Below are 25,521 nucleotides of genomic sequence, written 5' to 3'. Positions count from 1 at the left end.
GACACTGCGACTGGCATGCCCGGCACTAGCCCGGAGAGTTAGTAGAGGATAAGCTAGATATCCTCCAGTCCCTCCAGCCGCTTAGGTTATTGGGAACTGGAGAGACGTCGTTTTTCGGTGTCGGGAAGTGAGCGTGCCTACAGCTCCTAGCTTGAAGTTTCAAATAAAAAAAAATATATTGTAATGTTGAATGTGTACAAATGTTATTTACAAAGAGCAACTCCTAGAGTTTCTTGCTCATTCTTCACAGCGGAATCTGCCTTACGAATGAGCGGTAGAGTTTAACCATTGCAGCGATTTCAAGTGTGCTTACCTATGAAATAAAGATTGAAATTTCTAAGAAATTTTTGAATTTTGCTGCGGTACCTATCTGGAAAATAGGTAGGGTACTGTACGAGCACCCAGGGTGGCTCACTCAAGGCACAAGCCTCTCGAAGAACCCTATAACTTGTGAGTGCATAGGTTATAGGGTCCTTCTCGTATGCCCTAAGTGTAGTTAGGGTCACTATAATCAAAACTAATGTAGAAAGATATGGTGCTTGTCCCGGTGTGAAGTAACGCCTCACCCCGGAAAGGATCCCAAGCTTCCTTGCTGCATGTTTGGTCATGGATTCAACGTATCTGCGGAAGTACAAATTGGACGACAGGTCCATTAGGTAGCTGGAGACAGTCGGCTATCGGTATGGATATATCACGAAAGGTCGGGGTCAGCTCAAAGGAACTCCGTTTTGTGGAGATTAGACACAGTTGCGGACAGTACGGAACCCTGAGGAATCTATCGCCATATGTTCGGAAGAGTAGCCTTCTAATACCTCTCGAATCGAACTATCGCTCAAGAAATCCGAGATCCAATTGCAAAGTGAGAAGCCCATAAAAGGGAAGCTTACTTAAAAGGTTTGCGTTCCAGACCATGTCAAAGGCTTTAAAAATATCCAAAAACACTGCAAGTGCTTCACCTTGCTTTTCTATGACCTCGCTCTATAAATGACAGGCATACACATACCAGTAATCGCCTGTTCGGAATCCGTACTGGCGATCACTGAGGAGGTCGTTGTCTACAAGGTACGACAAGAGACGGTTGTTGAGTACACGTTCTATAGTCTTGCAGAGTATGGAAGTGACTGAGATAGGTCTATAGTTATCAGAGTCAGCTGCTTCCCTTTTTCGGCACAGGTTGCACGTTTGCAAGCTTCCACGACCTGGAAACTACACCAGTCTCAAGTGAGTGGCGGTACAGGAGTAGGCTTGTGAGAACAGGAGACAACTCAGGCGCACAGTTACGTAGGACTAGTGCTGGAATTCTATCTGGCCCGTTAGCTTTATTCACCTCTAGATTCCGCAGAGTTCAAAGTACCTCTTTTTGGCGTATTTGAACTGGCGCCATAGTGCAGCCAGCCTGAGGAAAAATTAGATCCAGATGCGAACTCTTTGCAAAGAAAGTGGCAAAAAGATTTGCCTTGTCTTCTGCAATGTAGGCCAGCGTGCAGTCCGGCCTCAGCAGATGTGACATAGATAGGCGAGAAAAGTTAGTTAGTGACTTTATATTTAAAGATGTTTTGTTTAAAAATTAATTTGTCAATTTCTGGCGTCGCCATTTTCATTACGCATACACATTATGGAAGCGTGCGCGTGCGTAAGATCGGAGCGCCTGATCGAACTGATAAAAATTTGATTACTATAGAAAATACGTTATTTTATTTTTTCCTTTGAAAAAGTATTTGTAACGGTTTTTCAAAACGTAACGAAACGCCGAAACGCCGCCGCCGCCGACACTTTTTTGTCGGCGCACCGCCGCCGGTTGGTCTATTATCGGCGCTCATGTCTACGCACAAACAATCAACTAATCCTGCTCAAGATCAGAACTAACTACGGCAAGAGGACGATAGGTTATGAAGGAGTGCAAATCTATAACAAACTGCTCCCAAATGTAAAGGATGCGGAGTCATTTAGTTCATTTGTAAAAGTATCTTTGAACTCAATTTACGTTACTATGGCAACTCATGGTAGAGGCACAGATATATTGGCTTGAAACCAATACGCGATTGATTTTACACCCACCTTTTGACCTTTCATCATATCGAGTGTGGACAGCGCATCTGTTAAAATTTAAATTAAGTTAAATTTGTAATTATTAAGATAATTCCGTAGTAGTCACAAATAGAGTGTAGGTATATGTATTTACTAGATGTTATGAGAAAAAATTTACCGGTCAGCGGTGAAATAAGTTTTTTTAATTAGATAATAGATCCAATCAGTGTATCAAATTTGCTTGTTAGCCAGTTGTAACTTGATCTGCGGCTCTGGGCAGGTAATTGCAACTAATTTGTGACGGGTGGAATTAATGATGTCGTCGCAAACGTTAGACGTCGCTAATAATGTTTCCGACGAAATCACCTCCAGTCTACACTCTAAAAAGTTATTTAAAAAAAAAAAATGAGGTCGACGATGGAAATGCACACATAATTAATGCCTATTCACTCTCGCCTCGAAAAAGCCCAAGTGATACCGTTCAGGGAACAAGTCTGCAGGCAGGGATTTCCACTCCATAGCCGTTCGCCGTATAAACTTAAATTAACAGTCGCATAAGTTAATAGTTATTAATTAATAAGTGTAAATTGACGCCAATTTCTATGCATGGTACGCTATTTGCGTTTAAGATTCTGTTAGCTACGGGTTGTAGGGTGCCAGTGGCGAGGCGTTCATGTATCTCGATTCCCGCCGGCTTGGCTAAAACTTTTCAATACGTAATTTACTACATATGGTACACAATTTAAGTGTAGAATAAGTTAATCAGTGCAATGAAGGGTACTATATATATTATTTTGTGTGCTAATAAATGTTTTGCTTAAATGTGTGCTAATAAGTGTTTTGTTTAATATAAGCAAGGCGTCTTATTAACGACAAAATAAGTTTTTGTTAAGGTAGGTGTTTTTGCTTAGGCCCATTTTACTAATGACTATTTTCACGCCTCGCAACTGTAGGGTACATTATTACTTTTGCGACTAGTGTCAGTCTCGTAAAATTCTAGAGTTTTTCCAACGATCCTATTGCGAAAAAACATGTTCCCGCGGGAATTACATAAGAGCTGCAGTTACATAAAAGTAAAAATAGACACCAACAACACCGGTAATGTATGTAAGTACTAACACTATTGTTGTATAAATATATATAATATAATATTAATTCATGTAAAATAATATTTGCGGTATCTTGCATGTGCATTATTATTTTTGCGACTAGTGTCAGCCTCGTAAAATTCAGGAGTTTCTCCAACGATCCTCATGAGAAAAAACATGTTCCCGTGTGAATTATATAACAGCTCCAGTTACATAAAAGTAAAAATAGACAGCAACAACTCTGGTAATGTATGTAGGTACTAACACTATTGTTGTATAAATATGTATATTAAAATATTAATTCATGTAAAATGATATTTGCGGGATCTTGTATAGATTCTATATCTATAAAATTAAAGTCTAAAAAAATTACCTTTAAACCCTTAAACCAAGCGATAATGTCATTATGCGAAAGTACTGATGTCCAGATTTTTTCGACAGATAGTAGTGACAAAACGGAGAGTCGTTATCGATCCTGGTGTTTTCCGTTTCGTACTTTTCTTCGGAGCCCGACAATACTGCTATTGTGACTGTGAATGTTTACAACAATTGTAACACCGGGGTTCGTTGTTCTTGAATGCCTTTTTAGGAGGGGTCGACTCGTAATTAATGCAAGTGCAATTCCGCTTGATTTAAATATCAATTTGCCTTTTACAAATTTGAAAACTGAAGTGGAATAAAAACTTTATTCTATAGGTAAAAATACAGCTTCTGCGAACTTGGATAACAAAAATCCATGGTAGTAACCCGATTAGCTCTTGCAGGTTGTCTCGATTTATGATGTTTGTAATAAATATTGTAATTGACAAAGACTTCAATCTACTAGTATATAGATATCGTTGGTAAATGCTAAACGTGTACACATGTTTATTTACAAAGAGGAAACCCTAGAGTTTTTTGCTCATTCTTCTCAGGGGAATCTGCTTCGATTAAGCAGTAGAGTTTAATCAATGTTAAGTGTAATTTGCGTACCTATGTAATAAAGGTTATTTGACTTACATTAAAGTAGTCACGCAGATAAATCTGCTATATTATTGTATACTTTTTAGTAACTCAACTTTTGATTAAATTTTTTACAGAGTTTCAATCTAATACACGTCTGAGTTCTTTAATATGACTACATCTTATTGTTACACCCTATGCAGGGTGGAATATTGACAGTGGAATTCGTCAAGGATTGTTGTTCTCGGTTTTTTGGATGACATTATTCAATTTTCTCTGTCTATCATTTGTTGACTACATGAAACAAATAGACCGTATTTCATACGTTTACATTAGTTTTGGCGATGCTGTAACTCTTCATTCATCAGACTTGTCTTGTTGTGTGGTATACTGCTCTACAAACAGATTAGACTTTAAATATAAGTAACACTTAGTAGTGTGACGGTGTGACCTCCTTCATCGTCATCCCACCTTTTTATTTAAATTTCTTATTTTATTCTCACACTCGTTGAATTGTTCCATTCTTTTGCCTCGTATTCTGATTTTGTTTCACTCCATCGTCACTCCCTGCCCGATCGCGGCAGAGAACACATCGTCTTGCTATTTCTTTTTAACCGTTTACCATTTTACTAAAAATCGCTTGTACAATATACATTTTTAGGATCATAAGTATTGTTAAAACCGCAATAAATACTTATAAAACTGGATTTATTAAAAAACAAATACACGCGATTAAAATCCGGAAAAATAGTTTCATTTCCTTTACATTACGTGTATCAATCGCGAAAACCTAAGAACTCGATATGGATTTATTACCATTACCCTTTACCCTTTTGAAATTTGAACTTTAAACTTACTAAGTAAGATGTACGGAGGCTGCGGAGGCTACTACTATATTCCATCCAACAGGACATAACGCCACCAGCACCAGCAGCCCTCTTACAGTAATAAATTTAGACGTAAACGCAAGAGGGTAGAATGCAAAAATGGAGTACATCCCCAAAAATAGAGAAGAAATGTCATTTAATTTGTTTGAAAACTATTCTGCCAAATCATTACGGTGACAATTGCGCTTCGATTGGTCAACCCGAATCCGAAACAATTCACGGGTGCTGTCAATTGTTTCACTTCAAATCGACCAGTTTGACTTGGGCTTTGCTATAATGGACGAAAATTTAAAAATTACATATTTAATAACCAATGAAATGTGATTCCGTTTGTTTTGTAATTAGATGTTTTGCTATTTTTCTCCCACCGCGGAATGGAACAATCCCCCATTGTTAGAGATGGGTGAATATCAACAAATGAATTTTATTGTAAGTTTGGTGGCGCAATTTTTTGTTTCAAATTTTCCAGTATCCGAGACTCGTTTGCGATAAAATGAAACATTTCATTTATTTATACGTGGCAGGGACATATCCATTTTCATTAATTTCAGAGATATAAGCAATTCAAATTTTTGCCGCCATCAAAACTTTATTACTACCAAATTTGGAATATATGTAAAAACAAAGACAATTAAGTTAATTTAATTTAGTTTTTTTCATTTTTTAAGTGTAATGAAATCACTATGTCAACGTCGCATTCTAACTTGTAATAAACTACTTTATGAAAACTACTACTAACGCACACACTCATAGCCCAGCAGTAGGGAAACCCTGCTTCGCGGGTGCCATGGGCACACATATAGATAACCACAAATTCGTCCAAACTTATCAGAGAAATAAATGTCGGCCACACAAATACATATATACTACGTATACGTACTAAATATATACTACTACGTGTGGTATGTTTGTGTTATTTCTTCGAAATAATTGAAACATTGCTACACAAATCTGTAAAAAAATATAAGTAATTTAGTAACTAAACTTATTTATTTAACAAACTTAGCGGACCTGCAATTTTTTGTTTGATCAATTTAGTTTAAAACAAAATGCAATACTTAAATGTTTGTAAACAAAAATAATATAGTCGTCACCATCACTCAGAGCAGTTGCTCCAGCTTTTGTTTCTAAATATGTGACATCGTTTCGATATTGACAATGACTTACTTACGACTGGAGACGGCGACATAGATATCTTTAATATAAAAAATACTAAGCAGTTTCTTCGTATGTGCAAGCAATTTGTTTGAACTTATGAAACTTGTAAATATCTATTATAGATAACTAATTATTACTGTAATTTTATATTTCTAATTATATATTTTCTTTAGTATCTCATTGGTTAACATTAGATTTTTAGTGATGTATACACCTGTAGTGACTTGGCACCTTGTATAGTGAACCTGTGTATATTTTTTTTTTAATATTGTTTTGTGTTAAGTTGATGGTGTATCTTTAAATAAATAAATTAAATAAATAAATAAATAAATAGATATTCATCTTCGTGACGTAGTGAAGTATCCCTAGAGTTATCGGAAATGAAACTATTTTGCCGGATTTAAATCGCGTATATTTGTTTTTTCAAACAAACCAACGTCTCAGGCCCAGGTCCCATGGTCACGGTTGACTCTAGGTTGAGGAATGGAAAACATGGAATAATAGTTTAGTTTCCCATGTGTAACAATCGCGAAAACCTAAGAACTCGATATGTCTCTAGAGTTATCGGTGTTGTTGTTGAAAATGCGAGTTTGTATCATATTGTCTATTTAATGAATCTACATTCAATACCCCTACAGAAGAAGTTATGTTTTGAGATTTTGTTGTTGTCTTTGGACTTAATAAAAATGTTTTTGCCTCTTTATAACGACGCACAGTTAGAACTTTCTTTTGCTATAATTTTTTTTATGATACCATGTGACGGGACGAACGAGTCGTGAGCCTGAATGTAAGCTACACGCCTGTCCATAACCGATGCAGTGCCACTCAGAGCTTTAAATAAGCAAATATCTGAGGAGCACTGCCACTGCGCTCGTCAACATGAGACGTAAGCTGACAAGTCCCATGTGCCTGTAACTTCACCTGTACCCTTACAAGGGTGACCTGACCGGATCGAACCAAACCGGAACGCAGTAATGCTAACATTACTGCTTGACGGCAGAAACAGGTAAGGTGGCAGTATTTCCCTGGATTATTAGGGAATGAGTTCATTGTTTCTTTAATTGGCGGTTGAGGAACTATGATACACAACGCTATCTCTACGAATGTTTCTTAAGTAAATTGTAGAATCCCAAATGTTTACCATGAGGACATACGGTGGGTTTGTCCGGACATTGAGGCTTTATGCTAGATAAGGCACTGAGTACTAATTTAGAGTTATTACTCATTCTTATTTTCTTAGTAAGATGAAAATTAATGTTACTAAGAAAAGTCTTCAAATACTAAAGATTGAGCCAGTCTTTTTGTACAATTTTTAATTTGAATATTATTACTGGTAGCCATTGAACTACGTCAATGTTGGTAGCTCGGATCGAATCAATGCCAGTAATGTCATTTCCAAACGACACTGATTGATCTGTAGTTGTCTTTAAAAATCCTTCAACTCCATTTATTATTGCAACCGCGATTATTGCGAGTGTGGCCATGGCAAGGGTATTCCGGAGTTGAGGGATTATTAAATACAACTACAGATCAATCAGTGTCGTTTGAGAACGACATTACTGACATTGATTCGTTTATCTGCCATTAAAACCTGCCCGTAATAATATTAAAATTAAACCTGTAGAAAATTACGAAATTGTAGAAAAATACTTTCTAATTCTTTAGAATTTGAAACCTTTTCCCGGTAAGTTTCTTCAGGTTGTAAATAAGTGTTATTGAATGTCAGTATGTTTCACCGCCATGTTATACAATTATTTTTGTGAAATTACTCCACTAGTTTCTTATAATTGTGTTAAGCGTTATTTCTTCGGGGTATTTGGAAAAAAGTAACAGTTCTAAATTAGCACTCTGTACCTTATTTTGCATTAAGCCTCAATGTCTGGATAAACCCACCGCATGTTCTCATGGGAAACATTTGAGTTTCTACAATTAACTTTAGGAAACATTCCAAGAGATAGCGTAGTGTATCGTAGTTATTTAACTGCCAATGAAAACAACAATGAACTAATTTTTCGTGTTTGACATTCTGAACGAAAAATTTCTGAAAAATTATGAACAACACTATCTTTCTTAAGTTTATCGGGATAAATAAAACATAATACTTTAATACAATTTCTGAAAGTGAACGTTATATTCGAAAGTATCATAATAATTAAAAATTTGGTGACGTTTTTAAGTTAAGGTGGTAACACAAACGCCAACCAAACCACCAAATTTGAGCCACGTAAATTGAAATTACAAAAAATAAATTACGGGAAAAAAGTAAAATCTTAAAAATCAAACCGAAATGATTATGATAAAGTAATGACAAATTTAGTATCTTAATTTGGTTTCACAATACGACCTTAGCATAAAACAAAAATGGAGAAAGAAAAACTGAATATTTTTTGTCTCCACCAAAGGTCATATAATTACGTTTTTTGGCGGGAAATGGAACATAGTGGCAATATTTATCGCTGCCAGTCCCCAATACTCGACTGAGGCTTGCGCGGGGCAAGAACGTAATGGTTTCTAGTTAAACTACTTACCAGTTGCAACCGGATGAATATTTGCCACTAAAACTACAATTGTCGCGTGGACAAAGTTTATTATTACTTGATCAGTACCCAGTCTCACACAAACTGGTAATTTCAATACTTTAAATGATTTTAGTTAGTTCTTCTAATAGTGAATAGCATACATGGAATTGTTTTTCATAAAAGCGTACACATTTTACTAGAACGACTATTTTATAGAATGAAACAGAATGTGGACACTAGCAATATTGAAAATCGGGACATTAATATTTTTTATTACATCTAATACATTAATATTAATTATTATTGTTTAATAAATATTCTGAAATTCTGGCCCTAAACTAATTTTACGTCTATCAATGTATAAAAAAAATCATTAATATTTTCTTCACTTTACACCAGGATTCTCAGCCTGGACACGCAAAATTTACAATTTACTGGACACAAAATTTATAATACATGAGATATTCACCCAGATATTACTTTACTACAGAATATTTTTGGAATATACGGAGACGTACACACAAGTCAGTTGTTGTTCTATTCACCTTTCTAATTTGTGATTTCAGCGCAAACGAGACTTGATATATATAAAAAGGCCCATTTGCCTGATGAGTTGAGATGAGGGTTGGATGACCCTTATTTCGTTTCTATTATCGGTTATATACTAAGTATTCGATGGTCCCATGCTAATGTTTCTTCGTATGCATATGTTATATTCCATTTTCAAATATATAGCTGATTCATTTCTTGCAACCCCCCTACATAGGACCTTATGAAGTATTAGAAATTTATCTCGAGCGCGGCGGGGTACCTGTGCACCACCTGCGCTTGTAAACAGTCATGCCCCGAGTAGCTAGTCAGTTAAATGCGCCGCATGCTTTGTCCCAATATAAAAGCGCGGCAGTGCATTCAAATCAGGTTTGAGTTTGAGCAGACGGAAGTAGGCTCGGCACTGGTGTATGTGCGTGTATACTCATTTCTACGCTCTCTTCCATTCCCGGCATGCGTTTCCCGGTTATTCTTTATGGAGCTAGAGCTAAATTGAGATGTATGTGATATAATTGTAGAGACATGACAAACAAAGATAGCGAAAGTTGATTCAATAATTAGAAAATCAACTATTCATGGACTTTGCTAGTATAATATTACGTTTTAGTTTACGCCTAGTTATCAATATATTTTTGTATATTTTTGGAAGTTTGGAGTAAGGAAATTGTTACAATAACACACTAACAAGCATTTTAGGATAAATGCAGGAACACTACGCAATTGTTTCAGTTCGACCTTAGACTACGTAACGTTCTTGTACGTACGTTTCATTTTAGTAATGACTGAATGTTTACCTAGCTAAAGTAGCCATTATTTTATAATGCACACATAGAACATTATAGCTATAAAATACCTAATCAAATAATCAATTAAACTGTAATGACATAAAGTAAAAAATAAAACACAATGTGACAAACATGTTTAGACAATATTTAAATGAGAGTTAGTAAAGGAACGTTTTGATTAGAGGCCTCTTGCCAATGTCACTGTCACATTGAGATTAAGAACAGTGTGACCATTTGTAGCAGATTTCTGCTATTTGGGCATTTAGAATTTAAATTTTATTCATTTTCATTGCGGCAGAACGTGTTAACGTTTCATTAAATGTGGCAAAGTTTGGCAGATTTAATTTACTTAACTTTATAACCCCAGCTTCTAAAGGCTTTACTCAATTAGCTTTTATGTTGCTATGACAATGAATCACAAGTATTGATATGTCGCTTTAATATACGTTGTCAATAACACTGGGTCACAAATTACACGGGATGTCACCATCCTTTTTTATGTGTCCTTTTTACCTACTTTCAAATCGTGCGTCTTTCTCGACACCTAAAACTGTAATGACAATTTAAATTTCTGCATGTGGTTAAAGTCATTATGGTGTGCTTCTATTGTATATTTTAATGTAGTCGCTGTTATCGATTTTTTTCCATTTTTCCATCCTATTTTAGTCACATTGCCTGCACAATCAGTGTTTGAGCCAAATTACACATCACACTTACGTTGTTCAGACGTACTATGTAACTTAAAAAGTTGAAGTGTGTTTAGTTCTGTTGTTATTATTGTTATTATACGTCTAAAATAACTCTCACTGGAGACCCGTTAATAATTGATTCTTTTTTTTATACCTGCTTTTATCATAATCGTATTACTATGTACTGTTTGTTGGTTCAATACAAAACAAATAAGTATTAGGGGTTAAAGTATGAAATTGCCGTTTTATTGCAATAGGTTCTTTGAATTTTCATAGAATCTTCATGGTTTGAGGTTTTCGAATGAAACTTTTTTCAAATGGTTTCTGTGATTTTTTTTTTTTTAATTTGAAACATTTGAATATCGACTTTCAATTGTTTTTGTTATTCAATTTAGACAAGAAAGATGGATACTGCGAAAATTCGAGTGATTTTTGAATACGAGTTCCGACGCGGAACTAACGCGGCAGAAACAGCCCGCAATATCAATGCTGCGTTTGGAGAGGGGTCTACTAATGAACGCACCGTGCGATTTTGGTTTAAACGCTTTCGTGATGGAAATTTCGACTTAAAGAACGAGCCACGAGGAAGACCGCCCACACAGGTGAATAACGATGAATTAAGAGAGATAGTGGAAGCCGATCCTAGTCAAACTACCCAGGAATTAGCGGCATGGTTTAACGTTACCTTACCCACAATATTGACTCACTTGCGTCAAATCAATAAAATAAAAAAATACGAAAAATGGGTGCCTCATGATTTGACTGATCTGCAGAAAGAAACGCGTGTTGAAACTTGTGCTGCCTTGTTGAACCGGTACAGAAATGAAGGAATATTGGATCGAATTGTAACATGTGATGAAAAGTGGATTCTTTATGATAACCGGAAAAGAAAAATGCAATGGCTGACCCCAGGTCAAATGCCACAACAGTGTCCTAAAGCAAAACTTACCAATAAAAAGGTAATGGTAACTGTTTGGTGGTCTCAGCATGGTGTTATTCACTATAGTTTTCTCCGATCTGGTCAAGCAATACCGGCAGATGTCTATTGTGCCGAACTCCGAACCATGTTGACAAAACTAGCAGTAAAACAGCCCCGACTCGTGAATCGATCTTCACCATTATTGCTCCACGACAACGCGAGACCTCACACAGCACGAGAAACCATTTTGACCCTTCAGGAACTGCAGTTAGAAACCATTCGTCATCCTCCGTATTCAATACTATTGGACAATACACTACAATATTATTGGAGCAAGGCTCCAACGGACTACCATTTTTTTCGTGATTTGGACAATTATCTACGTGACAAGAAGTTTTCTTCCCAGGAGGCAGTACAAAATGCTTTCACACAGTTTGTGCAGTCTAGATCGTCGGAGTTCTATCGCAAAGGCATTAATAACCTTCCCATTAGATGGCAGCAATGTATAGATAATAATGGCAACTATTTTGATTAAATAAATTTGTTAAAAATTTAAAAAATTAACAATTTAGATTTTCAGTACAAATCGGCAATTTCATACTTTAACCCCTATTATAATGCAACATAAGGGCCCTATTATAATTAAGAGCTCTCTTGCCAAAAAAGTATTGACGTTGGCTCCGCCCAAATTTGTGAAACAAATATATGCCTGAAGTTCGCGTGACATGCGACGGGAGATGTTGAATTTTGCGCATTAAAAGTACCAAATTCGTTTTAGCGGAATAACTCTAAAACTAAAGGGATTAAAAAAAATCCGTAGTACCTAACAGTTGTCAATCATGCATAAATATAATTAATTATCTAATTTTTGTCCTAATAACCTGTAGCATTTCGAGGATAAATCGAAAAAATTTGAAAATTAGAGGTCATTTCGTGATTTTTATCTATCGAGGTAATTTTATTGTTTTATGTTTCTGATTAATGTCTATGCTTGAATATATCGTGTAGTTACTCATACAATATTATATTTTTAACTTTAAAGTGGATATACCCCTCTAAAATCAAATCGAAGATTAGGACGTTTTCCTCTGCTCCCTCTTAAACATAACGAACTGATGTCGAAATTTCTAGATAATATTTTGCTAGGAACCTGTTGTTGAAAAACTATTTCGCGGCCAGTTGCTTCGGGCGAATTCATTAAGAATTTAACTTGATTTTTAACTATTAAAGGACATCATCATCGTCATCTGCCTGAATCTGTATATAATTTAGGTTGCGGACGTATAAGTACTTACAGGACACGTGTTTAAAAACTTTGCTGGTTTCAAAAATCAAAAGTACAAATAACACGACGTTGAATTCACCTGTTAAGGGTGCCCGCAGTACTGCCTGACTGGCAAGCGCCAATGCCTCCTTGATCTGCCCGGAACGCAACGCACGCGCAGCATTCTCGCGGCAATCGCGCGAGACGCGAGCGTCCTTGCCTCGATGTAGCGCAGACGCGCGCCCCAGCACTCCATTCAGCCAGCCCATAAGCTACAAAAGAAAGTCCGGGAAATGATCACTCTTTTCTTGCGAATTACGAAGTACAAAAGAAAATAGTTTATTGAAACATAATTTTGTGTGAGACGTCACCCGCCCAACACAAATAAATCTATTAGGATACGTAACAAAAAGGACTTGATACCTATTTTTATTGGTCCTATCATAATATTCAGAAATTCAGAATCATAATTCGCCAGATTGGTTTGACAAAAGAAAGCAATAAATTCGGTAATCACTTATATAATTACATAAATAAACCTTGTATGTAGAAGGGTACAAATAGCAACAAAACCGTCTTGGAATAGTTTATGGCTTAACATAATACACTCGATGTATAAAATGCACACTTGTGGTTAAAATAGAGATGACTTTATTCCGATGTGATATTTCTAAACCATCATCTATCAAACAAGCAACCTAAACTAACTACCTTTTTTGGCGTTTAAACCCTGGGCCCTGGGCTGTGCGAAACCAAAGAAGACAAAAATAAATAAAAGGTATTAAATCTGTATTTTGTTATTTTTCGTTTTTTAGTGTATTATTGACTTTTGTGTTTTTGAAGTTGGTTGAATACTAAAAGGTAAGTGTAATAATATTTTTTCTCTGGTCAGAAACGAAGAGAGGTATACTTAGTCATTTTTAAACGCCGCGCACCGCGAAGTCCAAAAGGGTCGTGGGTTTAAATGGTTTAAACGAAGAAGGACCTTTTTTCACAATTCGGCGAATTAATTAAACAATTGTTTGATTGTCGGTTCACTTCAGAATGATTAAAATCGATCCAGCAAACAGAAAAAAACGGTAAAAACAACATTACGAAAAAAGTATAAGAAAGGCGTTTCAATTCATTTATAACCACCCAAAGCTAGATAAATTGGTAAATGTTCGTCCTAAATTTACATTTAATTCAATTAAATTTATCATGATTTGTTTAAGCATACGTAGCTTACGCCAAAGCATTATGAACGCAATTACGTCGAAGACCACAAACTCGCGAGTCTACAGATAGATATTAATTGAAATGATTGCCCTTTAATAGGGGACACGCTGTTTCCCTCGAAGGGTTTTATGCAGACTCATCAATAGCTTAACCAGGCAAATTCGGTTTGTCGTCCTAATAATTTTTACCCCAGATGGTAAAATGATAAATAATTTGTCATCGTGTCACCTTTATCAAGTGCACATGGTTGAATTCATTCTAGCTTCAATTACGACCCGCTTGTCGCTCGGATCTCGTTAGCAGGATTTCTCCACAGTTATTGTTTGCATGAAAAGCACTGACATAAATTGATTCACAACTGTTGTTGCAACCCAAATGGCGCTGCGGCGACACAAACAGTGGATCGATAAATTGCAAATATAATTGCTGTGGACGCACTTTGCAGTACCTACTGTATTATATCATTTTTGAACCCACAATTATAATGATATAGCACAGCTATTACAATAGTGTCATAACTCAAAATATATGAAATTCAAGATTATACCGTTTTTGAACTCTACGGGTCAATAAAACCTCGTCTTTAGAATATTTCAAGAAACAACTAAAAGATGTCGCACAGATGACATTTGTAATGTTTCCTCCAATATTGCATCGTCTTTAGTTATGATTGTAATTTGACAAGTGAGTATCTGTTGCAGTGCTTTTTAAGCCGCACTATTTCGAATTACAGCAATATAAGTTATTTGAAATAAAAGACAAATTTGTTGTACCTATTTCTAGTTGCGATACTATAATTGATTCACGCTAATTCAAATGAAAAAAAAATTAAGACGTTCTTGTTAGTTTACTTAGTGTTTTTAGACTTCATACAGTTTTGTTAAAGTATAATTTTTTTCGGTTTCTTGTGATATTTTGTAAAAATCTAAATGAATACTTACTTACTCGTGAATGATTTCATTTTATGAATTTGAACATGTCTGAATAAAAATTAAACAATCATCATTACCTTTTTTTTCAGAATTGAGTGCACTATTTATAGTGTTTTGCCTAGAAATATTTCATTTTTGTAGAAAAGCTATGCCTCGTGGGTGATTGTTTGTGGAGATGGCGACGCGTGTACCAATAAATAATACTGATAATGATGAAAAAAGAAGCTTCGCCAAGGAAAAGTCGGAGACATCTTTGACCACTTCATCTTTAGTTAACTCAGTACTTCAAGGTAAAAATGTCAATAGTGTACTCAGTACCTACGTACAGTCATATTGGATCGATAACCGAGAAAAAACAAATCAAATTTAATATTTCGCATATGAAAACCGATTTTGAGGAGTAATTTTAATTATTTTTTAACCTACTTAAAAAAGGAGGTTATCAATAGGACTGTATTGTTTTTTGTAAGTATGTTACTTACACGATAACTCCGACATATGTGAACCAATTTTGATGATTCTTTTTTTTGTTGGAAAGAGGGACCTCAGTATTAGTCCCATTTAAATTTGGAAAAAATATTCCACCTCTAAGAATGGCAAACTAGGAGATGATTACGGTTTTGCACAGTTTTCGGTAACCCATTTCAATAAAACTTGACAAATAGATGTAATTCCACAAACTTTTGAGGAAGCTTTTTTTTAAAGATATTTCGTATTATTATAATAAGTACTTACATACTTCTTTAATTAAATAAAAAATATAAAAATTAAATCTGCTTTGTTTTTGTCATAAATTACTTTTTTGATGTAAGTACTTACGTTTTTTAAATAAATTATGAAATTCATGTAAAATAAATAATTTATAAATTTGGGATAATTATAAAACTTAAAACTTTAAGAGACCAAATCAGCTTGAAACTGTAGACACCCAATTTTTATCAACATTGTCTCCTTAACTCAAAATGAGACAATCATTTTGTGAGCTTTGTTCCGGACAAAAAAGTCCTTACTGTGATCTGTGGTCTTTACTCGAAAATATGAAATCATTTTTCCTGTTTTATTGTTAGATATATTTGGCAAGTAAGAAATTGTTCAAGTGTATGTAATAAATTTGAAACTGTACATTATTTTATAATTGTAAAAAAATACACTTAACAGTACGCTAATAAATAATATGACAGGCAATCACACAAATACCTAGCATGAATGGAATGAGCATTCTTTGTACTTAGTTTTGAATGTTTATTCAAACTTCTGTATTAGAGAATTGTGAAAACATTTGAAATGTGCTGAAGTTGGAGAATAGTAAAAATAAGCTGGACTAAGAGATTGAGTACGTCTTATGTAGTATAGAAGAAGATACCTTACAAGGTATCGAAGGAAGATACCTTACTTACTTACTTACTTGATTTGATTTGATTCGATTCGATTCGATTCGATTCGATTCGATTCGATTCGATTCGATTCGATTCGATTCGATTTGATTTGTTCTGTTCAAGCATAGACACTGTCAGGCGTGAAATGACCAAACGTCACTTTGACACATCACGTGATTGGCGATGAATACACTGGTTTGTTCGTTTTATTCTTAGACTCTTTTTCTTTTACCATCCTCTAAGGTTTAATTGTATATTAATAGTAATTTGTATTTTTTTTTTAATTTATTGACTGCGTTCTTTGTATTCTCCTGTAATCTCTTTTTGGCTTGCTAATCACTGTATATTGTTTCATGTAGGTGGAAAATCGTAAATGGCATTGGATTACTCATATTTAAGTTTACTATAATTGTATTATTTGTCCGTGAATTTTCCTAAAATGTATAAATAAATAAAAAATAAATAAATAATAAATAAAGGTATTAGGATACCTTGTTTGCCGTACTCCTAAATACATTTGATAAGTAAGGTCTGTTCTAGACGCACATACCTGCTTATGTAGCCGAAAGTTTCCTTAGCCGCTCACGCGATTCATGCGTCTCTGGAAGCATACCACACCTAGAGGTGCCGGTGATGATTTTATACCGATTTATCGGATATCGAAGTTATAACAGGTAAAAGAACTAATACTAATTGCTACTTCGGTAACTACTCTAGCAAACCATAAAGTTTTTAAAGCCTGGGTCTGTCATTTAAAAAGATAAACAACTTCAAAAATACGTCACGACAATCGTGTGTGTTATTGTTTGGGCTGGTGATGTCGGTGTTTATTTATTGAAAACATACCGTAAGTTGCGTTTTTTAAGTTTACCCTGAATATAAATGTTTATAAACTATACTTTAAGGAGTAATTTCATGGTAAACATTACAACCACTCAAACGGAATATTATCATATTTACCCAAGTACACCAAAAATTTCATTAGTGCTTTTTAAGTGCAGGATTTGCGGTGTATTACTGCATTTTATTTGAGATGTTTTTATTGTGGTACGGAGGGTATTTATTTAGCAATGCAGAATAATAATTTTTATTTTAAAAAAGTATTTAAACTGAATCCTTTTCTAATTTGCGAAACCAAATAGCCACCATTTTGCGGTAGGATGAGCGCATCGCGTGAGCGGCTAAACACTAATAACACTCAGACTTAATTTAAAATATCCGTCCCAAAATAGTCTAATTGTCATTCAAACCCATGGATTTTTTATAAATTCCTTATATAGGAACACTTTGTTATACTTACTTCCTTATTGGCAATGACGGTTGCGACTTTTTTGGCATCGTCGACCTTCTCAAACTTGTGCAACCACTGGTCTGCAGATGCCATCGCCACAGCTTCATCGGCAATCGCGCTGAAGAAGCCTTTGGAGTTGGAATAGAGAGTGACATCGCTGCACGCCGTCGCGTACGCAGGGTCCAGCTCCTCATACACACGGGACATGCTCTTAACTGAAACAAATATATCACTACTTGGACGATACTATAATTTGTAATCATATCACAACAAATCTTTAAGTCCCATTAGACCAACATAGCAGTGTATTCTCTTCTTCAGCAGACGTGTACCTGACAGGGGCATGTATATGGGTTGATATGGAGGCACAATTTGTCATCAGTCGCACTCGGATTCAAGTATTGAGCATAGCTTTGAATAAAATATATGATTGAAAAACAAAATATTGTTCGAGTGATTTTGTTTTCATCTCAGTCTATCAAGCAGAATGATTGCTGCAACAATTTTATGTAATGAATTTAATCATACTGTGATTTATACTACCAAGTATTTTGATAGGCTAACTTGATTTACGAGTAAGTACATTATTTAGTGAAGGGACGGCGTGATAAATACTTATTATTATTACAGCACCTAGCCGACGTCTTGTCTCAAAAGATTACGTATATTCCGACCTTCGTATTATTCAAGTGTGAGTGGACTATGAATACATTATTCCTAAAGATGTAAGCGCAAACTATTTGAAGGATTTTTTCAAGGGGATCTCACTACGTCAGGCATTTTTAGAAAGGAATCATTGTATTGAGTTTAGGGGGAGCATTGCGCGTTTTATAATTAGAAGCGCGAAACAAAGAAACTCTATCGATTTATACTCGGAGCGAGCGGAGGTCCAATTAAAAGATCACACTGAATAAACGATACCACCCCCGTCCTTGTTATAAGAAAGTTGTTTCGCTTAATAAACAACCTGCGTAACCATTTTAAATCATTACTATATGGCTGGACCTTTGTTTTTTTTTATATTATCATGGGATGGGTCGTACATATCTTGCTCCTTGGTGGTAAGCGACACGTCTACCCAAAATAGTAGCAGTGACATTCAGAGCTTTAAAATGCAAAGATCTGAGGGGCCGCACCTTTACCATTTACCCTTTAAAATTGGAACGAAGGAACTCTTTTACAAGAAGTTCTACTGTTACTAAAAGTTATGAGAGAGTGGTGAGAATCAAATTTCTCGCGCAATTGTACAGGTGGAATGTAAAGCTTTCTTTGTTCTGAATCTTGAAATCCGACATGTGTACCGCCGCCATATACATTTTAACCGCAAAGCAACAGTACCTGCACTTCTGTAATCTGAATAATTAATTATAAGGCACTGCGCTTATATCAAAATCCAGTCTATAGCAATGGCAGTGCTAGCCAGTCACTTATTACAATATAATACTCTTTATTGCATAATAGATAAAATAAATATATAGATATAAAATATAATAGTTGCTTTGAAGTGGTATAGACATATCTGCAGCGAAGTGGATCGATTGTACCGAAGGGCGATATTGTTTGCCATGCTTAACCGACGCAGCAACCGACCGAACGTATAGCTAGCAAAACGTAGTGTATTTGCAAAATAAGCCTATTGCCGATGCGAAAGGAAGTTTTGACAGACGTGGTAAAACACCATAGCTACGCAATAAACGCTCTCGATTGCGGAAATGTCATGTCCGAGGATGGAGTAACATGTGACTTAGGCAGGCCTAAAAGAACTGACTATTATGCGAACAAAGCCATTGATCTTTATTATCTATGTTCTTACACTAGCGTCACAGTACATTTATGAAAATCTAATTTATGTTAAGAGGAATAGTAATTTATTTATGAAAAATCGTGACAGACATAACATTAATACGAGGAATAAAAATAAACTAGCTGTTCTTGATGGTCGTCTTTCACAAAGTCACAAATTCATTTAAGGGCCAATGTATAGGTATACATTTCCCCTTAAATGAACTTATAGCGCAGGTGCGCTTCTATAACAAGATTCCGGTTGATATACAAAATTTGCCATTTACAATTTTAATTTCATTTATAATTTTATTTACAAATTTAAAACTATAGTGAAATAAAAATTTTATACTAAAGGTTATTATTATACAACATCTGCGTATTTGGATGACAAAAATCCGTGGTAGTAACCCATTTAGCTCATGGAGGTAGTCTCGATCTCTGATGTTTGAAAACAAACAAAATATATATATTGTAAATGTTGAATGTGTACAAAGGTTATTTACAAAGAGCAACCCCTAGAGTTTCTTGTGCATTCCTCTCAGGGGATCTGCCTTACGAATGAGCGGTAGAGTTTAACCAATGATGTGACGATTTCAAGTGTAATAATGCTTACCTATGAATAAAATTATTTTAATTTTGATGTCACATTCTTTCAAATTCAAGCATTCTTCCTGTAAAAATCGAAAGTTTTGCCCACAAACAGTTCATCTCATTTTGTACAAGACTATTTAGGTATTTGGTTTATCGACTAAATCTGCATCGCTTTATTAAGTAATTCGTCGTTAGCCTTAATTCCAAACAGCACCGATGAGATTGGTATGCACGATTTAGAGATTTGTAATTACTGGATGGATTATATGATGATCAGTATAATTGCGAAGAGCTTTAAGAAAATAAACAATCAGAAAAAGTACGTAATGTAAGTACTTATTTATTTCTATTTCAAATAACTCAACATAAAATTCATTAATGGGACGTTAATTAGGTCGAATATTAAATAATGCGACAACGGTAAAACTTTTTTTTTCGCCATAAACCAAACAGCACGTTTGGATACATTTTAGTAGCAGTAGAGCTCCCTGTGAAAGAGTTCGTCGAGGGAAGTGCTGCCAACTTACCTATTTCTGCCGCCAAGCAGTAATGTGAGCATTATTACGTTTTGGTTCAGAAGGGTAAGGGTGCTGGTGAAATTACAAGCACATGGGACTTGTCAACTTAAGTCTCAGAGTGAACGGGCGCAGTGGATGTGCATCTAATATCTTATACCACCAGGCGCACGACTTGTTCGTCCCGTCACGTGTTATTATATATAGAACAAGCACAATCGGAGTCAAAAATAGGATATAGTAACGGCGATATTTTTATGACACAAAACGTTTTTAAATACCTACTTATTTTTGATTTTTTTTTTCATACGTACTTTAATTTCTTTATTATATTAAGTAACAGATAACTTTTGTCAAAAAAAATATATTTAGAAGGTGTTGAATTATATCAAAATATTGACTAAAAATTTCATATTTTTACTGTTTTTTAACATTCCAATGGAGGATTGACCGACGCGACGTAAAAATCTTTTGGTAGATCCAATTAATGCTTGCACTAACGAACCATCGCATAAAAGTCATTCGTTCTTATCATTGACTTATAATTGTAAGTCAATGGTTCTTATGATCCATCAATATATCGCGAATCGATGAATATAATGATTTATTGGATCATTCAGCTAAACGAGCTTCACAGAAACGTGTTTCGAAATTGTGTAGTAAAACCATGCCATAGAAATGCTCTCGTTAGGCATTTGCTGAGGCAGATGAGCAAGATAGTAGTAGGAAGTGCTCGATAAAAATAGTATATGGCAGAGTTAAAACAATAAGAATCAGACGGATGACCTTTTAAAGTATGTATGCGATTAGAATAAGAGACAAGATTGGAAACCAACTTCAACATGAAATAGTAGTAGGAAAGTATAGTAGGAAATAAAAGCGTGTGAAAAACATATTGATTTTGTAGCGTAATAACTTATCTGAAAAAATTCTCTATTATGCTAATATATTATATAGACTCATTCATATTATCTTAAATTTATACTATATACGAGCCCTGTACCCCTACCTATACGCACTAAAATGTCAATATCTACGAATTCAAGTCTATAAAACAGCGATTTAAAAAAGTGTGTAAAAGAAATGTCATTAAATTCTATTGTAAACAAACATATGTGTTGTGATTTGAACCAAATTAATTGAATTTAGTGTGTTGTTGTTGTAGATAAAACACGCAGAGGCAAGTACCTACACATTGTTTTCCTTTTTTAATATTCTATTTAATAAAATAGTATCTTTTTATACAATCAAATAGGTACGTTAACTACTATTAATTTCGAAATGTTAGCAATGTAGAATTAATAATGATGCTCGTATTTCAGCCAGTGTGAATACGGTCGGACGGCGAGCGACCACTGTAAGCCAGCTCCATCTTTGCTGGAGTTCGAATCGCACAGAGATGTGGCTTGAGAATGAATTCGCTCGGCGTCGTTCGCGCGTGTTATCAGCACGCCTTTGGTGCGAGTGTGTGGCTATTTTGTGGCCCCGCCATAGATCCCAAAAGGTGAGCTATAATGAGAGGTAATAGGATACAGTGAGTGGATCACTCACTGCTATTGTACCAGAACTCATATCACTATAATATGCAATGTTATTATTGTTATTCAGGTATGGAATGGTATGAAAAGCAGGGTGAGAATCTACGCCACATCGACTGCGGCATAGGCCCTACCAACCTTCCTAAAGGACACCAACTCTAGCACAAATTAACTAAATAACTTCAAACATACAATTCAATAACAAAGTAACTTTCTCACTCTTTATTATTAATTAAAAAACAAAGTAACTTTCAATTTGAGCAAATTCTTTCCCACTCTTTATTACATCACATCTATTATTTCGTTGACAGCGAGCTGATGAGCGTTGGAGCAGAGCCGGGTAGAATTCTTATGCATTGAGGAGCTGCGAGCATGCCAAGCATTCTTGCAGCAAGTGAATGCTGGCAGAGTGCAGGCTGAGGCAGCTATTATTTCTGCCAAAGCAGATGATCTGCATGCCCAATCCGTAGCTGCCATTTGCAAAGCCATTACCGAGTTGGTGTCTGCAGTTAACCTTTTTGATACAATATTTAACAAGAATGACAGGTTTGTTTTCAACGTGTTTTCTTAATTCCTGCTGATGATATGTTCAATTGTGGAAATCTGAAAGAGCGTAAGGAACGAAGGTCTAATCTGTACACTTTTGTCCCCTTTATATTTCCACAGTGATATAAACATTTTTTTAAATGTATTTTGAAAAGGCCCCTAAACATTCTGGCGTGGCTTCATACTGTATGTATACATATAACTACCCATCCTGCTTTATCTGTCACTACTCTCATGAGAGGTATGGCACAGTCTTAAATTTAGGTCTCCAATCTTACTATATACATATTTTTGTTTCAGACTTCTTTGAAGAATCAAAAGCAAGATCGCTCTGGAAATGAAGGATGATTTGGGGTAGATTGAGGCAATAAATAAACTAAAAATACACTCTTTTTCTTATTTCAACCTCTTAAAAGAATACATCAATTTAGATATTAAGATAATAAACAATTACAATAGGTATACATTGTCATCTTAGAATGAATACCTCATATTTCTATGTCATTTTTTAGGATGAAGATAAAAATATGGTGTGAAGTATAGTAAATGCAGTAATGTGTGTAGTTAGCATTTTAATTACTTAAATTATACCTCTTTTAGATACTATATTATTACATTATTAATTTTTATTCAACAAAAATCAGTAAAAACAAACTGAAAATGCATATGTGAGGCTTCACTGTAAGGGGACAATATGTTGTATAAAGTCAAGTGTTAAAAGAGATAAATTGTAACCTTATAATATGTTTTTATACAACATATTTTACCTATATCTGTAATTTTAATTTGATAATAATAACAGGAAATAAGACGAGAACTAATTAAGATGATGTACATTGTAAAGCTTATTTTCTCACCGCCTTTTAATACCATCTTTTTCGGCATGCCTTTTAGGAACGCTGCATATTTATTCATAATAACTGGTTTATTTGAAGCAGCTACCGCTTGTGCCTTTCTGACACTGGCTTGGGAAAGGGTGATGAGCACTTGCCAATGGAGGTCTGGTACGCCCCAGTTGTTAAAAACTATACGAGCTATTAAAATCTGTAACAAAATTAATAATGATTTACACAGTATAGAAATTTTGGTTATTATGCAAAACTGAGAACTTTCGGATTCCACTTAACCTTTACCTTTGTCTCCACATCCAATGCAACAGACCGTCCTTTAACGAGAATATGTAGGCATAGTTCTTCCACCAATCCTGAAATGAATTCCGTGGACAAACGGTATATCGTTTGCGGAATTTCTCCTCAGACATGTTAAATGTGATCGTCTTTCTATGCTTTTCTTTTATTTAAAGCCCGTTCTTAGGCCACATCCACCTCATAAACACTTTCCGAAATATTTAAGTAACCATGGAACATCTTTAATATACGATAAACGTAGTGAAAAGTTACTCTCCATTAACTGCCACATAAACGTTGAAAGACCAAGTACAAAGACACGACGACGCAAGCACATTAGAAAAATTCGTGAGGTCCGTTGGTTCGTTCCGTGGCTTAGTTGGTATAGCGTCTAGCACGGTATGCAAGAAGACGTCGGTTCGAATCCGACCGGATCGAAGGAATTTTTTCTGAGTGTTTTTTCTGAGTGTTCGATCTTTGTATTAATCATTATAACAAACTAATGGAGTAATTTCACAAAAAATAATTGAATATCAATTCAATAAAAATTTAATTAATACATAACATAGTTTCGCCATCTTTAATTTTTTTGAAACAGGCAATTGAGCACTATTACCCTCTATGACATTCCTTCCAACACTTCCTACCTATCTCAAATAGTTTCCGTGATAGAAGACTTTGAAATTTGTATGGCGGCCATCTTGTTTATTTGAATTTCGATTTTTTATTTAAATTATTTAAATGGATATTCATCTGAAATTATTTTAATATTAAAACTGATCCATTTAATATATATATATATATATATATCAACTATTTGTGGCAAATTTGAACATTCAGATTATTATGCACTAAAACTAAAATCTATCGCTTCAGTTTCCAAGAACCATTTAATAAATCAGATATTTTCATGTTAGGAGGCTTTCATCAAATCGGAGATTACGATGATTACGTACTGAATTTATATATAAGCAGATGTGTTTCGAGATGATGCGTAGGTAAGGCATTAACTTAATGTATAATTAATATGGAAATCAATTTAGGCCATGTACATACCTAATAGCGAACTTCTTGTAACAGGTGACTGTTACTGTGGTGTCCATTATTTTAGCGTTAAGAAGAGCAAACAATTTAATAGGTGATTACTAGCAAAAATTAGAACACTTTAAAGGTGTGCCCAGAACAATTGAATTGAATTTGAACACAGACAACACTAAATCGACTGTACTTCAATTTCGTAACGCTTTCTTTCACCGCACTTTTCTCCACGCAATGATAATTAACCCTAAATTTAAATTTATTTGTCTTTAGGTTACCTGATTTGTTTACAAGGTGGAGACGGAGATGGCACGGCTACGCAGCGAACGAGAGCGCGGCTGGCGCGCGCGCATCTAAAATTACACAGTGCGCGGACTTGCTACTCTGAAGTATGAACTATTTTTGACAATGCGCACTTGCTGCTACCGACATCTATCCAAAAACATAATTTCGCATCCGATACCAGATAGGAAAGTTACAAACCAGTTTTCACATGATTCTTCAAATTGTATGAAACTGTGATGAGGTCTGAGGTATTAGGGACTAAAATATACGAGTAACTAATCGAATTTTTGGTGAAATTACATACACATGACATTGACAATGGGACTTGTCAACTTACTTGTCTCAGGGTGATGGGCGCAGTGGCAGTGCCCCTCAGATCTTTGCAATTTAAAACTCTGAGTGGCACTGTAACTGTTATCTATATATGGTAGACAGGCGTGCTTACCATCCA

At 35.1% G+C, this 25,521-nt stretch overlaps 1 protein-coding gene across 2 annotated transcripts in view; it reads right to left on the bottom strand.

Annotated features, from left to right (window-relative positions):
• LOC113227316 (SET and MYND domain-containing protein 4-like) overlaps window positions 1-25,160 on the bottom strand; it is a 42,850-nt gene extending 17,690 nt beyond the window's left edge. For both annotated transcript variants that reach the window (XM_026460207.1, XM_026460214.1), the window contains exons 1-3: window positions 25,064-25,160; window positions 17,655-17,860; window positions 12,929-13,100 (exon numbers count right to left, since the gene is read on the bottom strand). In XM_026460207.1, coding sequence (XP_026315992.1) covers window positions 12,929-13,100; window positions 17,655-17,852 — 370 coding nt within the window. In that variant the 5' untranslated portion in view covers window positions 17,853-17,860; window positions 25,064-25,160. The remainder of the gene's footprint in view (window positions 1-12,928; window positions 13,101-17,654; window positions 17,861-25,063) is intronic.
• Between the last annotated feature and the right edge of the window lie 361 nt (window positions 25,161-25,521).

This window comes from Hyposmocoma kahamanoa, unplaced genomic scaffold (genome assembly GCF_003589595.1).
Source record: "Hyposmocoma kahamanoa isolate Upper Pololo Valley unplaced genomic scaffold, ASM358959v1 100021, whole genome shotgun sequence".
NCBI classification, from domain to species: Eukaryota; Metazoa; Arthropoda; class Insecta; order Lepidoptera; family Cosmopterigidae; genus Hyposmocoma; species Hyposmocoma kahamanoa.
This window is presented reverse-complemented; position numbering and strand designations above follow the sequence as displayed.